This window comes from Nannospalax galili, unplaced genomic scaffold (genome assembly GCF_000622305.1).
Source record: "Nannospalax galili isolate Female #2095 unplaced genomic scaffold, S.galili_v1.0 scaffold1051, whole genome shotgun sequence".
In the NCBI taxonomy this organism is placed as follows: domain Eukaryota; kingdom Metazoa; phylum Chordata; class Mammalia; order Rodentia; family Spalacidae; genus Nannospalax; species Nannospalax galili.
This window is the reverse complement of record NW_008331995.1, coordinates 4,845,732-4,862,384: the sequence shown is the minus strand read 5'-3', so window position 1 is coordinate 4,862,384 and position 16,653 is coordinate 4,845,732. Positions and strand designations below refer to the sequence as shown.

The 16,653-nt window shown below is 40.7% G+C and overlaps 1 protein-coding gene across 1 annotated transcript in view; it reads left to right on the top strand.

The window, feature by feature from the left end:
• Positions 1–16,653, top strand: part of Suclg2 (succinate-CoA ligase GDP-forming beta subunit) — a 307,192-nt gene that overhangs the window by 144,609 nt on the left and 145,930 nt on the right. Inside the window, exons 3-4 of the mRNA XM_008827131.3 lie at positions 9,666–9,765; positions 11,211–11,301. Of these exons, the coding sequence (XP_008825353.1) occupies positions 9,666–9,765; positions 11,211–11,301 (191 nt within the window). The remainder of the gene's footprint in view (positions 1–9,665; positions 9,766–11,210; positions 11,302–16,653) is intronic.

Here is a 16,653-nt window from a genome sequence, read left to right as displayed (position 1 = left end):
TTCCCCCCCCCCCCCCCCGGGCACTAAGTTATGCTCACTTTTCCAAAGCTAAATTCTGTTTATGCATCACAGCATACTGTTCCCACCTGTGCTGGGAGGCAAAGAGAACAAAGTCCTGGGAGAGGCTGCAGCTGGACTTAAGGACATAAGCAGTGGGGGACAACAGGGTGCTGTAGATGTTACCGCAGGTGTGACCTTTGCTTCTGGGTAGCTATACTGCTGGAAATGGAAAAAGGAAGGCTAGGAAATGAAAGGGAAGGGAAAAGGTGCTGAGGAAAGGAAAGAGGAGGGGAGGGAAGAGAAAGGAAAGGTTAGACTGGCAATGACCATGGTGGGTGTTTTGTTTGGTTTGGTTTGGTTTAGTTTTTGAGACAAGGTCTAATATGGTCCAATGTACCCTAGGCTGGCTGTGAATTCACTATGTAGTCAAGGATGATCTTGAAATTCTGATCCTTTTGTTTCTACCTCTGGAGTGCTGGGATCAGAGATGTGGGCCACCATACCTGGTTTTATGCTCTACAGGGGATTGAACCCATGGCTTTGTGCATTGTGGACACAGCTACATCTTTAGGCTTTTTTGTTTTTAATCTTTGCATTTCCACATAGGGGGTGCACAATTGAAAAGGCAAAATATTTTCTTACCACTCCCAGCTTTCTTGCAGGATGTTTGAGTCATGCAGAGGTCTCAGGCTCAGCGTGGAGTGCTACCTGACTGAGCCAGGGTCTCTCCTGGAGAGTGTGTCTCTCTGGGCATGCAGACTGTGTTCTGAGGCTAAACCATCCTGCTGCTTTTGGATCCTTTCCAAAAGACTCCGTTCATGAGAATCTGCCTTGATTGTGAAGAGGGAGAATCCTAGAAGAAATGAGAGAGTTTGGTGAGGGGACCATGGGTTTCAGAATGATAGCAGGGTCAATCCTAAAACATAGCCATCACTCCAAAGGGAATAAATGAATAATTTATTCTGGAGTCAAATACAAATGACTGTGACCTGAGAACACAGATTCAGGTTGCCCCAAACACCATGTTCCAATGAGGTAACAGTTTCATGAAGTTTTTATAGTAGCATAACAAAAGAAAGTCACAAATCGGTGTACTTTAAAAATACTTTGGTGAAAACATCAGGTAGGTGGGTTGTAGCAAAGCAGGGAAATCTCTGCTGTATATATGAGATACTGTCTGATAATATGCTTAGGCTTTGGGTTCGTGGATGCTAGTGGTCTGTTAATACATACCAAAAGATTTCACATTGATCATCACTGAAATGGGCAACAAATCTCTATTAAAGGGGTTCCAGATAGCCCAGGATTTGGCTGTGGACCTGCGACATTGCCGTTTTCCAGGATCATGAAAGTTCTAATCAGCCAACTTACATTAACTCTAACTCAAGCTGGACTTTTTTTCTGGGCTTCTCAATTCAAAGCAGAACAGAGATACCGGCTGCATATGATGATGTTTCACCGTGGAAACATCAGAGACAGGGATTGTGTTAGACAGGAGGAAACGGGGAAAGAAAATGATTTCTAATGAAGGAAGGAGGTCTCAGACTAGGAGTAATACTCCTGTAAAAGTGGAACTGGAGAGATGGCTCAACAGGTAAGAGCTCTGACTGCTCTTGCTCTTCCTAGCATCCACATGTCAGCTAACAATCATCCATAACTCTCTTCCAGGGGATCTAACTGACACCCTCTTTTGCCCTCTACTGGCATTGTACACATATGGTACACGGTCAGAGTGGACAAGAGCATCCCTTTTATGTCTCTATTTTCAGGTAGCTTCCACCTGTCTACCTCTGAGGGAGAGAGATATCTTGTTCCAGGATCAGTTTCCAAGCTCTACAGAAACTTTTCAGAACTATTTCCTCCTCAGCCTACAGCATTCGTGGCCACTGGTTAACTTCATTACCAAGTATTATGGTTTATTCCATGCCACGTCGGTCATGCTAGCTACATTTCCCAGAACTCCTTTCCCTATATCATTTGGAGTTAGAGTTGACGAAAGGAGGAATTCATACATTATGTAGAATATAGCCATTACCACCTTCCCCTTGTGATTTAGTGGTGGTAAATGCAGACATGCTTGCAGAAGGAGCCAATTGCCCTTGTGGCTGTGCCCAGCAGTTTTCCCCACCACAGACAGTGCTATCAGTGTGGGCTGCCTCTCCTTTGCTGTCCTCTTCCACATTCAACAGCCAGAGGAACTAGTTTGTCTGTTTGCCTGGCTGGAAATGTGTCTGGTCTGGTCTTCCAACTTCCACTTTCTTGTAGTGGTATTGGCTTTAATTCCTGTAATGAACCCTGTTGTCATATTCCACAGTGGTCCTGCTTCCCCAATTCAGCTCTCACTGGTGCTTGAAAATCATGGGGGAATATTTTATTTATTTTTCTCCTTTCCTCTGCCTTCCTTTTAAATGAACCACACAACATGTGGAAATACTTTGACTATTTAAATGCTTATTACCTTCCATGGGTGACTCTGCTGAGGTCATAGATGTTACACAGGTATCTTTTCTATTAATGTGTGTCATTAGAGGATTAATCTGTCTTGTACTCTATAACCTGTCCTACATAAAACACAGTTGAAATTTCTTTCTCTAAAGGAATTTGTTTTCTTCTGAAAAGCTGACATTTCTTTTTTTAATTGAAAATTTTTATTTAGTTTTATTTTCTGTATATGGCATCAGATACCCTGGAATTGGAGTTATGGATGGTTGTTAGCCACCATATGGGTGCTGGGAACTGAACCTGGGTCTTCTGCAAGAGCAACCAGTGTTTTTAACCACTGAGCCATCTCTCCAGCCCCAAGTTGACTGTTCTTAAAGTGGCTTCATGAATAAAAGGCTTTGTTGAATGTCCTGGGCCTGCAGCCTTCTGGTGTTAGACAGCCTTGGATGAGCCACAGACACTTTGGTAGGGTCATGTGGGTAATTTTGTCTTCAGCATTGGGACAGTGTACCCTTAAACTTTCTTCTGGAAATATCTTTTAATCTGTTTTTAAGACAATCTTAGATTGGTTTACTAATACTGAACTACATAAAAGAGCAAGATTAAATCTATTACTGAGACATACAAGTAAGATGTCACAACTGAATTGATTGAGTCTTTCTAGAGGTGATTTTTATTTAGCTTTAAAATTTTTTATCTTCAATGAAGTATTAATGGTTATGAAAGCAATAAATAACATCATTGGTTAGAGCCAAAGGCTAGGTTAGTTTTTCACCATGGGCTTTGATGAGGTCTATAATGTAGTAATAAATATATAATATTTTAAAGAATATGGCAGCATTGAAATACAATGTTTTAATAAACTACAATTTAAGAAGCTTTATAGGAACTAAAGTGAAGATTTTCACCTTGAAAACATAAGTGTGTTTTTTGTTGATATATTACTAACTTCTTTATAATCAATAAACTTTTAAGCCATTTTCTTATGTCCCTATAATATCTGTGTGAAGGAAGTGTCTTTCATAGTTTTACATTAATTAGCTATCACATTCAGTATAAAATTTTAGATTTGAAAGTTATATAAAAGTCTTATTAATAAAAAGTCTAAGTGTAAAATAATTGTCTCTGGGCAAATTCCTAATTGTCTCACAAAACCTTTGTCCTAGAAAGAAAAGTCAGCTTATGATAGAGGTAGCTGCACACACATTTATCATACAAAGCAGCCAAGTTATGGAAGAAGATTACATGCCATCTGCCAAGAAGTGGAGAAAAGCAATGTTATATATGTGGTGTATTATTCAGCCGTAAAGAACAAAATCATTTAATTTTCAGGAAAATGGCTATAACCAAATAAGCCAGGCTCAGAAAGACAGGTATCACATGTTTTCTCTCATATTTAGAATCTAGGATGGGGAGAGACAACATGGATGTGGAAGGGGAGAGGGAAGAGGATGGGGATCAGAGAAGCAGGGGCCAGATAGAGGAATAAGAACAGTGAGTAGAATCAAAATACATTGTTTGTAGGCATGAAATATCAAAATAAACCTCATCAGTCTGTATCTCTAATATGCAGTAATAATAATGAAATTCATTTATAATAGTAACAACAACAAAAATGTGTCCTAGAAACAATTCTGTTTCCCTTTTATCTACATTTGATCATTTCCTCTTGGGCATGTGCAGTTTAAGTTGCTGTTGGGTAGCCACTTGGTGGGAGGCCAGGAATCCCCATCTCATTCAGTCAAGTGATGTTGGCAGTGGTGAGATGGTTGATTCTAACATTCACTGTCCCAGAGTTGATGAGATGTTGTCAGGCATGATTAAAGTTGGAATGAAGATGTCATTGGGCATATGGAAGGAGTCATCACAGCATCATCTTATTCTAGTGACCTACTTACAACCTGAGGAAATAACAGGTCTGAGAATACAGGATATTACAACAATGGCTGCAGATTGGTAACTTTCCCTTTTGGAGTTTGAGTTCAAAGGTCATAATGAAATCAGCTTGTTTCCTTTGGGAAATTGGCACTTAGGTCTGGAGTTTAACGCCCTCTGATTTTCCATTGTTTTTAAAAGGTTCATCTTTCTACAATGTCTTTCAATTATTCTCTTGCCTTCTGCAGTCCCTTCTCTTTGCCTTCTGGTAATAGGGAAATCTGAAATACTGAAATACATTTTGACAGTCTCAATTAGAACTCTACCAAGCTTAATGAAAGGTGACCACCATGCAGAAATCATGCAGCACACTTGCATAAGAAACTGGGTATTCCCACTTTGCTCTAGTAGGTAAACCATAGAAATTAGAGTTCCTTCAACAAGTCCAGTGTCACTGACTTGAGTATATGACCACTGCATCACCATCTCATTACCATATTTCTGTGTACACTGCTGCTATATTTTGCATTTTGGGAAGTATTGTATTTAGAAACAAGGCAACACATAATAAAAACCAGCTTGGTTATACAAGAGCTAGATTCCTTGGCTCACTATTTTTTTAAATATTTTCTTATTTTTCTTTATTTTATGTGTGTGCATGTATTGCCTGCATGTAGGTAAGTGCACCTGTGTCGTGCAGTGCCCGCAGAGGACAGAAGAGGCTTTCAGATCCCCTGGAACTGGAGTTATGGAGAGTTGTTAGCTGCCATGTGAGTGCTGGGATTCGAACATAGCCAGTGTTGTTAATGGCTGATCCATCTCTCCAGCCCCCTGGCACACTATATTTAAAAGATAGTTGATAATAATTTACTCTTAGACATTCTTGATTTACATTTTCAGACCTTTACTGTGGCCCGCCTGTGGTCATGAGCTATGTCTCATGAATATTGTTTTGTATAAATATGTTTTCAGAATGCTACCTCTGAAAAACAAAGCATACCATTTTTACAAAACTTGCCTGACAACATTTCTTAGTGATTTTATTTAGTGTGCTTTCCTTAATGAATTTAATTTTTTTCCCCATTTATATTTAACAATGCTTCCAAGAGCATTCGTTATCCAGCATGAGACTTGGGGGACTATAAAACTGGTATAAAACTGTATTATAATTATAATAACACTTGTCCTCAAGAATGATCATAGCCTAGCCATTGTAAGTAAGAACATGGGATGGGGTTGCCTTTAGGCTAAGTGGCACTAAATAGTGTTCTCTAAGGTTATAGGGTATTTGAGAATTTTACATGGATTTGTAGAGGTTTATCAAATATGTATATGACTATTTTCCATATGAACATGCTGTTCATTATCAGGAACTCACTGGGACAGGAATAGAATACGGTAAATGTGTTGCATGTTTAGGTTACTATATATAAAAGCCCTTGGGATCAAGAGCTTTAAAGTTATACCAACTCCAGTCCATTAATATGCTTATTGATGTTTATGTGCAATCTGTTTCTATAGACAATCCATTTAAAGTAGATTTCCCCACCTTCTAGCTTGTTGTCCCGTGCTAAATTATATTGTTTATTCAGAAAAATGTTGAATTACATGCTTGGACTGTTGCTTTGTAATTCTGATTGGTACAGGGGCAGGAGGTAGTAGTAAGAAAACCAAATTAATTTGAGTTTTTGTTTTTTGAAAATCAGATATTTAGGTGAAATAGAAGCTGACATTAAATGGAACCAGCTTGGTAAACATGGAAGGAAAAGACTGGTTACTGTCAAGTAGAATCCCCCCCCCCCACTTATTTTTAGTGTCTTTAGTAAATACTAGTTGAATTAGACCACTTCTTGAGTTTTTCTTCAAGAAGGGAAAATGGCCTATAAGTGGGCTGCTTACTAACTGTACTTTGAACTTGCAGTAATTTTAGTGAGCTTATTTTAGACTGGAATTTGAATAACAGGATATGTAGATTAAATAGCCCTTTCTTTTCTCTTTTCTCTTTGCACTGATTCATGGGACTGAGTGTGGTTCAGGGATAGGGCATATCCACAGCATGAACAAAGGTCCTGGTTTCAATCTCTACTACTACAAAACCAACCAAACAAAAGCAGATACTGTTGCCCTACTATATGGCTTTAGTCTTTAAAATGGCCGCTTTTCTTACCATTTGGGTGGCATGGAGCCCTTTCCACAGGATGGCAAATGGTAGCAAGTTCATTGATATTGTATCCATGCTCCAGCCATTTCTGAGTCTTGGGGGTTGGTGACTAAACCTGATTAACTCAGCCTTTGAAGTGCTAATTTCCAGTGGCCAATTAGGTGTGTTGCCTGGCTTTCCAGTTGTGCTGCCAGAAAGTGTGGAGAGGAAAGCATCTCTCCTCTGGGTGACAGGGACATGAAAAATGATCATGGTAGTGGGATGCTCTGAACCTTTTAAAGAATTTGAAGTGATCATAATTAAGGCTTTGCGTAGACAGTAGAAACTACTTTTTCCACTTGATGCTTTCAGAAGACAAATAGGAAATGTCTTCTGATAGACCACTTTTTGGCAATTACTGAAAACAATCCTAATGATGATGGCTATCATACTTTGTTTTATAAATGCACCAGGTATTGAGATAAGCATATCAGCTGCCTTGTCACGTTTTTCTTCGCACTACTGTAGTGCTGTAGGTCCCATTAATACGACCTCTCTACAGACAAGCATCTTCATAACACTTCTGCATCTTCTCTACAAAGAAAGTGACATGAAGGAAGGGTTGGAGTTTTGCTGACTGCTTTTATGCACTGAGTGTGGAATCCATTTGACTGAGGATGGGTGCTCACAAGCTCTCTCCTGCTGAGCTGCATACAGCCCCAGCCCTAGAGTTGGACATTTTAACCTAGGCCTTCTTAGTTCCAGTATCCTCACACTTACAGTAGCGGGTTCCTCTTCTGATGAGTTTCTGATAATAAGCAGTGACTGTAATTTGTTTTCACTCAGCTTGTTGGGCACCAGCTTGTTGAAAGTCAGGGCTTGACTGATTATATGATGGCTTCTTATCCAGGGTAGAAGCAACTGTCAAGGGTTGGAAAGAACTGTATTCTAAGAAGGAGCTTTGTGTGTTTCTGCAAAGATGCTGAACCTTGGTTCTTTTAGTGTGAGTCCATTTAAGAGAAGGGAGTAGCATTGGCCAGGTGAACATCTGTCTATAGCTCCCCATTCCCTTCAGTATAAAACCCTTATGGTTCTTTCACCTTGAACCTTTGCCTGATTGCCTGTGAATAACAATGACAGTCCTGGCTGAAAAGCAGCTTATAGATAGAGCTCACAATGAATGATGGCACATGTCAACAAACATGCCATCTCTGAAATGATCCTTTTGATTCTTTTAATTCACAGAGACGATAAATTAATTGGTCAGGAGCAATAATCTTTACTCATGTGTTTTTTAGCTTTTGCATAAAGCATTCTTGTGTATTGCTTTTTTCTTCTAATTACTTTCTTGTTTTAAAATTTCATTTTTTAATTTTTAATAGTGTGTGTGTAAATCAGAGGTCAATGGTGGGTATCTTCCTCAGTCACGTTCCACCTCATTTTCTCACTGACCCTGGAGCTTTACTGATTCGACCTGGCAGGCTGGAAAATGAGCTCTGGTCATCCTCGGGTCTTTGCCTCCCAGCACTAGGATCACAGGTGTGTGCTGCTGTACCTGACTTTTTATGTGTGCACTGGGTATCAAAACGCTTCCACAAGCTTGCATGCCAAGCATTTCACCAAGTAAGCCACCTGCCCTCTAGCCTTTTCTCCTCTAATTTGTAAAACAATTCTCATTATTGTCTTAGTAAACTGAGTCTCAGAGTCATCCTGCCCAGCTAAGTGAAGGATAAGGACAGGCCTTAATTAAATGTCCAACCTCAGGTGCTTAATAAGGAAACCAAGGCCATGTAATGGAAGATTGTCTGATTCAGTTCTTTTTTTTTAATTTATTTTTGTTTTTTATGTGTATGAGTGTATTACCTGCCTGCACGTTTGTGAGTGCACCTCTGTCGTGCAGTGCCCATGGAGGCAAGAAGAGGGTGTCAGATCCCCTGGACCTGGAGTTATGGACAGTTGTCAGCTGCCATGCGGGTGCTGGGAACTGAACCCAGGTCCTCTCCAAGAGCGGCCAGTGCTCTTAACCACTGAGCCCTTTCTTCAGCCCCATATTTGGTTCTTTGACTTAAAAATTATTTATTTATTTTTATATATTGTATCAGTGTTTTGCCTGCATGTGTGTAAACACACCACAACCATGCAATGCCTGAAGAGGCCAGAAGAGGGCATCAGATCTTTTGGAACTATAGTCACACATGGTTGTTAGCTGCTCTGGGTGCTGGAAATCGAACCTGAGTCCTCTGCAAGAACAGCCAGTGCTCTAAGCTGGGAGTCATCTCTCCACCCCCTGGTTCTCTGACTTTAAGTAAAAATAACTTACAAACACAATGTTGGCTGTAGTTTAAGATGTGTGCTGTCTGATTTATTAAATACATTTGATTTGGAGGCCGATACCCCTCTCCCACCCCTTCTAGTAGGAAATAGAACTCTCCTCTTTGCTAAAGACCCCATTTATCACTAGATAACTTTTCTCACCCAACTTTCATGCCAGACCCATAAACATATTTGAGTTTATAACTCTGGTCTAAAAGGTCAGCAATAGACAATTCACTCTTTCTTTGAGTGAGTTGAGAAACAAATATTCCAAAACTCTTTTTCCTCCAGGATATTTTTTTCATCTTGCCAATATTTTTTAAAAATATTGCTCACTTTTAGTTTTAATTCGTTTCCCCCTTTCCTGGCCAGCTTTGTCAATATATAGAACAACTTGCTCAGAAAACTATTGGTTTCCAAGAATACAGTTATTAAATGTGGCCTTTGTGTCTTGTCTTTAAACCTTTTCCCTGCCTAATCCAGTCTTCCCTTTGACATCTTAAAGGCTGATGGGTCCTTAGCGCCCCTGACTGACAGATTTGTGTTTCTGCCACATGGATTGTTGTTACACAGTAAAATTAATGCTCCCTTCCTGGGTTTCTTTAGCATCTATGACACATGCAGAAAACCAAGGGAGCACATGCCTTGCTTTTTCCAGGGAAGTGTAGGTATCAGCTGCTTAAACTGCTGAGATGCATTTGAATAACCTCGGCAAACAAGCTTTATGTTTTTTAATAATTTTTTAAGTTCTTCCTTTCCTTTATTTTCAGAGTTGATTTAGGAGTGCCTTCACCTGTCACTTGGAAGTTATATGTCATTACTGCTTTTCCTGCTTCTTTAAAGAGATAGAGAAAAGAATTTAAAACCAACTACTGTCTGCATTTTTCTTTTTCAGATGCAAAAGAAATTGTTTTAAAAGCCCAGATCTTAGCTGGAGGAAGAGGAAAAGGTGTCTTCAATAGTGGTTTGAAAGGAGGTGTTCATTTAACAAAAGAGTAAGTCTGGAGAAATTAGCTCCTCATCTTTGGAAGATCTTGGTGTGGCTGAAAGGTTTCCTGAGTAGGGTTGGCATAGGAGCACTGTACCAGGTAGAGGAAAATGGAGGGCTTTGGCAGTGCCCCTGTTCCCTTCTGCTCTCATGGAAGGGTTCTTTGTCCCTAATTGAGGGAAATTTTAGACTTCCTTTCTCCTAAACAATCGACTATTCATCATAAATGTGGGAAATAGTACCGCTTGCCAACGAAATGTTATTTCTGTAATGCCAGTCCCACAGTCAAGAATGTGCAGTAGCTCCCTATGATCTGTATGCTCCTTGTCTGATGGTCCATGCCTTCAGCTGAGCCTCTCTCAGCATCATGCTCCAGTCAAGCTCTCTATACTCCTCCCATTGCATGTCTTTGCATTAATTGTGGTGATTCTGCTTCCTCTCTGTTCACTGTGTCCCAATCCATCCACTATCAATGTTCCTTCAGTGCTTAGCTGTATCTATTATGCATTTCAGCATTGTGGGTTTACGGTGACTAATTTATCTAGAGGGAGAAGGTAGCAGAGATCTGTATCCATTCATTCATTTACCACTTACATTTCATTCTCAGTGACTTTCTGTGACAGCAGTAGGCACACAGAATGTAAATGGAAAGATCCGTGCATTCTGAGGGCAGCATGGACCTGAGGATGGGGGTTGGAGGTGGGTCGTGGGCAGTGTGGGTGTGAGGACATGGGGTGGAGGTGGACCCTGATCAGTGTGGATGTGAGGATGTGGGATGGAGGTGGATCCTGGGCGGTGTGGGTGTGAGGACGTGGGGTAGAGGTGGACCCTGGGCAGTGTGGGTGTGAGGATGTGGGGTGGAGATGGGCCCTGGGCAGTGTGGGTGTGAAGATGTGGGGTGGAGGTATGCATTTCAGCATTGTGGGTTTACGGTGACTAATTTATCTAGAGGGAGAAGGTAGCAGAGATCTGTATCCATTCATTCATTTACCACTTACATTTCATTCTCAGTGACTTTCTGTGACAGCAGTAGGCACACAGAATGTAAATGGAAAGATCCGTGCATTCTGAGGGCAGCATGGACCTGAGGATGGGGGTTGGAGGTGGGTCGTGGGCAGTGTGGGTGTGAGGACATGGGGTGGAGGTGGACCCTGATCAGTGTGGATGTGAGGATGTGGGATGGAGGTGGATCCTGGGCGGTGTGGGTGTGAGGACGTGGGGTAGAGGTGGACCCTGGGCAGTGTGGGTGTGAGGATGTGGGGTGGAGATGGGCCCTGGGCAGTGTGGGTGTGAAGATGTGGGGTGGAGGTGGGCCCTGGGCAGTGTGGGTGTGAGGACGTGGGGTGGAGGTGGACCCTGGGCAGTGTGGGTGTGAGGATATGGACTCTGCTGCACAATGATTTACAATACATGCTAATTTTATTTCTTTCTTTGTCTCTCTTTCTCTTTTAGCCCTAATGTGGTGGGAAAGCTGGCTCAGCAGATGATTGGGTATAATCTAGCAACAAAACAAACCCCAAAAGAAGGTGTGAAAGTTAAGAAGGTAATGTGTATGCTCTTGATCATTTTCCTTGTATGTGTTAAAAAAGAAAGAAATGAACAGAAAATGTATTCAGCATTAACAGATTCTAATGAAGCGTTCCTCTTTGGCAATGTGCCAATTTAGGGAGTCCTGTGTGTGTGAGGAGTGTGGGAATATAAAGTGGACGTAATTTTATAATTGGACATAATCTGAACTAATGACTTTTAATTGATTCTAGCAAAACCTTCTTACTCTTATGTCTTGTGACATGGGCATCTGATTTTATTTCATAGGCAACCTCAATTTGATACTCCACCCAAAAAGATAATGAATGAATGAATGAATGAATGAATGAATGAATGGTGAGATGAATGAATGAATGTGGGTATGGAGGTAGACCCTGAGCAATTTGGATGTGAGGATGTGGGGTGGAGGCGGGCTCTAGGCAGTGTAGATGTGAGGATGTGGGTGGAGGTGGACCCTTGAGAATTAACATGTCAACATGCTGAAATGCATGCCCCATGTCTATAGCACACAGTGGAGATTCGGAAGGATGTATGACCTTGGATGAATGAGATATTCTGGAACTAGGGATGAAAAGGCCTGGATGGTCTCAAGATGAGGGTGGAGCCAAGCCAACTGAAGCTTGAAAAACCATTTTGAATAAAATTTGTGTTCCAAGGACCCTGCCTTGGAAACACAACTCTGGAAGAGAGTTCTAGCAAGACAGTACCATCAGCAGTGGGGAGGAAGATAGATGGTTCCGAGAGATGTCTAGGGGAATGAACAAGTGTCCTCTGAGTTCAGGCCACGATTAAACACTAAATTTAAGTTTTAAGGCTTTTTTTTTTTCTTCAGGAAATTATAATGCTGGTGCAGCAATGCCACAGAGGGGAAACTAGAGGGCTGTGTAATAGTGGTTGTGTGAACACTGGCATTTACTAAAAGCCAGTGGGGATGAATGACCAGAGTAGTAGATTTTCCCATTCAGCACAGACACAGTCTCCTTGAAGCTGCACAGGCTCAGCAGGGCAGCATTAACTCCGTGAAGGACATTCCTGTTCCCATGCAGCCCCACTCTCAGCCTGTTAGGGTGTTTTTTTCTTAAAAATACCCAGCCCTATACGTTGATATTAGTATCATTTTGAGCTACTCTTATTTCTGGGAGTATAATAGGTTAACAAAGACTGAGTTTTCTCAAGTGTATATAGCATATACACCCATGTGCATACACACAGACACCCATGCGTGCACACACATGCATGGACATACACACATGCATGGACACACAGACATGCATGTACACACAGACATAAATGCACACAGACACACATGTCCATACACAAACATGCATGCACAAACACACACACAGATACATACAGGCAAGCACACATGGACATATAGACACACATGCAAGCACACACAGATGTTTTAATACCATGCGTATGCACAGACACATGCAGGCACACCCACGCATGTATGCACACACAGACACACACATGCAGGCGGCATGACACACACTCATAGACACATACACAAAAAAATGAAGCTCAGAGGAAAGTGACCTGCCTCAGCTATGCAACTGTGCATGTCAGAGCTGAGGCCAGAGCCTACCTGTCCCTCCTGCCACTGTTTTCAGCCTTTGTCACTTTTCTCTATATGTGAGGGACCAGAATCAGCCACCTGATTTCCATAACCCCCTACAAAATGAAAAACACACAGAGATCCACATTCAAATTACAAGAGCCATGTAGCAGATTGTATATTTAGGAATATAGCCCCCTAGGCATCACATGTGCCTACCCTTAAAATGGTCATGGTTAGAAGGACTCAGTCTAACAGTAAAGTGGGGCCCTGCTTTTTGGCCCTCTTCTGTTACCATAGTATCAGAGATTATAGCCTCTGTCATTCTCTTGTACCTGGGGACACTGAGTGGTACATTCTGTTTTAACTTTGCAGATAGAGCTTTCAGGAAAATTCTTAACATGGCCTTAAAAAAATCACCAACTAGTCATTATTAAATCATGAGAGGGTCTATCCTAGTCATGGTAGGGACATTGGAGGTATAACCATTCTAGAAGAAATGAAGGTATTCTAATGAGACATTTATGCCCTTTCCTTTGCTTGCCAGATTATTGAAAGTACACCCCAATAAACTGGAATTTCCCCAGAGGGAGGAGGAAAAGGGTGAAGCCTGGTACCAGCAGGAGACAGCTTCTCTCCCAGAAAGAGATTTTATACACTTCTGACACAACCTGTCAGACCACTTTACAGGAGAGACTGGATATAATGACCAGAACTGCTTAGCTAAGCATACATCTTGCCCTCTAGTTAAATCTAAAAACTCATGTCAGGACCCAGAAGATGGACTTGGAGAGGGCAAGTCTCTCGACCTCTTTGTTCCTCTCCCCAGTGTTGGTCATGTTGAATAAATCTCTGCTTTTCACTATTGTCTGTTTGATTGGCCTGTTGAGGATAGGTGCTTGGGCCTAGCTCCTTAGGACACTTGGGGCCCAAGCTCTGACCCTGAGATGATTTCAGCAACAGAGGAACTTTGGAGCCTGATGGGTCGGTCATTAGCTTTATCACACTGATGACACCATTTCACATCTTAAGGGAGCAAAACCTACAGCTGAATGTGGTTATTTCCCTTTATTGCTGCCTCTCTGGGTGGATATAAGAAGTGTTTAGAACTCAGAAGTTGATTTGTTCTTGTTCAACCTGGAATGCTTATTTCCTTTTTAAATCTGATTATGAGCCTTTATCTGCATACCTTACTCAAAATTTGTCCACAGAGGGCATAATTAGTACTTTTATTTGTCAGGATTTGTTGTTTTACGTGGACCCACGAGATTTTAGATTAGAATTTGTGAAACTTTTAAAAAGCATATAAAATGTATACTCAATTCACACTATACAGTAATAGACTTCTACATAAAAGTACTTTGTAGATATGTTCCTGAAATACTACTGGAGAGAGGTACATTCTTGTGAATTGAGTCATTGCCAGAAAGCTTCCCAACTGACTTATCTTTAAGTATTTTTGTTTCCTTAAGTCATTAACACATGTAAAAAATTCCGATAGAGTAAAAGTATAAAAATTTAAAAATCCTGCGTTCTCACTCCCCAGAAAGAATTGCCATGTATTGTTTTGTCCTTTTCTGATGTAAATAGTATGTTATCACCTTTATGTTATAACATGGACTATTAAAACTATTGTTTTCATCTGTTTGGAGAGTAGGGTTTTTGAGACAAAGTCTCTTGTAACCCACTCTGACTTCAAACTTACCATGTAGCCCAGAATGACTGTGCACTTCTGATCCCCCTGCCTCCACCCCAGGGCTTCCTGCTTTCTAGACAAGCACTCTACCAACTGTGCTATATCCCTAGCAGTGTATTAGTAAAAACTGCATTTTTTAAACTAATGGAATCTTGAATTTTTTTCCATGTCAGGATATGTGATTCTTTCTCTTCTTTTTTGTTGGGCATAATCTTCCACTGAGCAAAGCTAATTATTATCTAATCAGTAGCTCATTGATAGCTAGTTGTTTTGAGTGATTTTAGACACTGGCAATGGACATTGGGAATATTCTAACATGGGAGAAAGACTGCAGGCATAGAGTTGATTGTGCCTTTCATTTTCAAGATGGGCAACTGAACAGAGTCCATAGGTCTCAATAAAAGTGACAGTTTAATCCAGGTTTCCTCTTTCCCAGGATATTTGGTACCTACTGCATCCTCATTGATACATTAGGGGTTGAGAAGATCAGGAACTGAGCTAGACCCAAGGATTCAAGTCATCACTCTGTATTTGTCATGCTTCTTGATAGAGCCAGAATTAACTTGATTGATTTACAAGCATCCTAAGTGTGGAAGCCTGGATAGATTTGATTATGACATTGAGCTTCTTCTGGGTACCAAGCATGATACTTCTTTCTGAGATGTTAGCACTGGTGTTTTCTGGCAGAACTTTTTTCTTTTTAGAATTGTGTTTAATGATGTTCCAACATTTAATAGCCCATGTGGCATAATGCTGCTAACATTCTATACAGGATTGTTGGGTTTTCTTTTTTCTTTTTTCTTTTTTTTTTTTTTTTTTGGTCTTTTTGAGACAGAGTCTCCCTGTAGCCCCAGCTGTCCTGGAACTCACTATGTAGACCAGGCTGGTGAACTCACAGAGATCTGCCTGTCTCTGCCTCCCAAGTGCTGGGATTAAAAGCATGCACCACCATGCCTGACAACTCTATACAGGATTGTTACACATTAAATAAATGCCAAACTTCCTGACAGGAAATGTTGGCTACTTGTGTCTTTGTACATGTTGACTGGTATACAGAATGCCACAGTCTTGGTAGACTGAAAATAAGAGAAATTGGAAAGTCCCAGGTCAAGTCTCCAGTGGACATGGTGCCTGGTGAAGTACCACTTCTGGTTAGAAAGGGCTATGTTTCTATTGTGTTCCCTTTGGTGGAAAGGGTGAAGGAACTCTTGAGTTTCCTTTTAAAGGGCACACATCACATTCCTGGGGGTTTTGCCCTCAAAAGCACTATCTCCAACTAACATACTAAAGATGAGTTTTGAGGGGACACAAACCATTGTAGGATGTTGTAGAAATAAAATCATAAAGTATGCAACCTTTGAAAAAAAAATTTTTATTCAACATAATTTTCTGGAGATTTATTAAGCTTGTATCTATAGCCAGTTCCATTTTTATTGCTATGTAGCATCTTCTGTAATATGGACCTACCACAGCTTGTTTAGACATTTTCTGTTGAAAGATACCTGTATTGTTTCAGTCAGGACTGTTATAAATAAAACTGCTGTGTATATTTGTGAGGAGATTTTTGGTGTAAATATAATCTTCATTTTGGGATGACAAGTGTTATATGGCACTAAATTTATTTTCAAGGAACTCCAAAATTTGGCAAATTGATGATAACCTTATGTATTGCACTTCCAGTGTACAAATGACTGGGGCTCTGTACCTCCTAGCCAGCATTTAACAGTGTTATTGTTTTAAATTTTAGCCACTCTGATTGGTATGCAGAGATATTTCATCCCGATTTAGATTTTCATATTCCTAGCAGCTAAAGATTTTGAATATCATCTTAGTTACTTTCTATTGCTGTGATAAAAACTGATCAAAACCAACTTGGGGAGGAAAGGGCTTATTTTACCTTGCAGCTCCTAGGTCACAGTCCCTCACTAGGGGAAGTCAGGGCAGAAACTCAGGCTGGAACCTGGAGGCAGGAGTTGAAGCACATACCATGGAGGTATGCTACTTACTGGTTTGTTCTCCTGGCCTGTTCTCAGCCTGCTTTTTTTTTTTTTTTTTCACATTTTATTTTCAAGTTTTTTTCTTTTTTTTAGGAG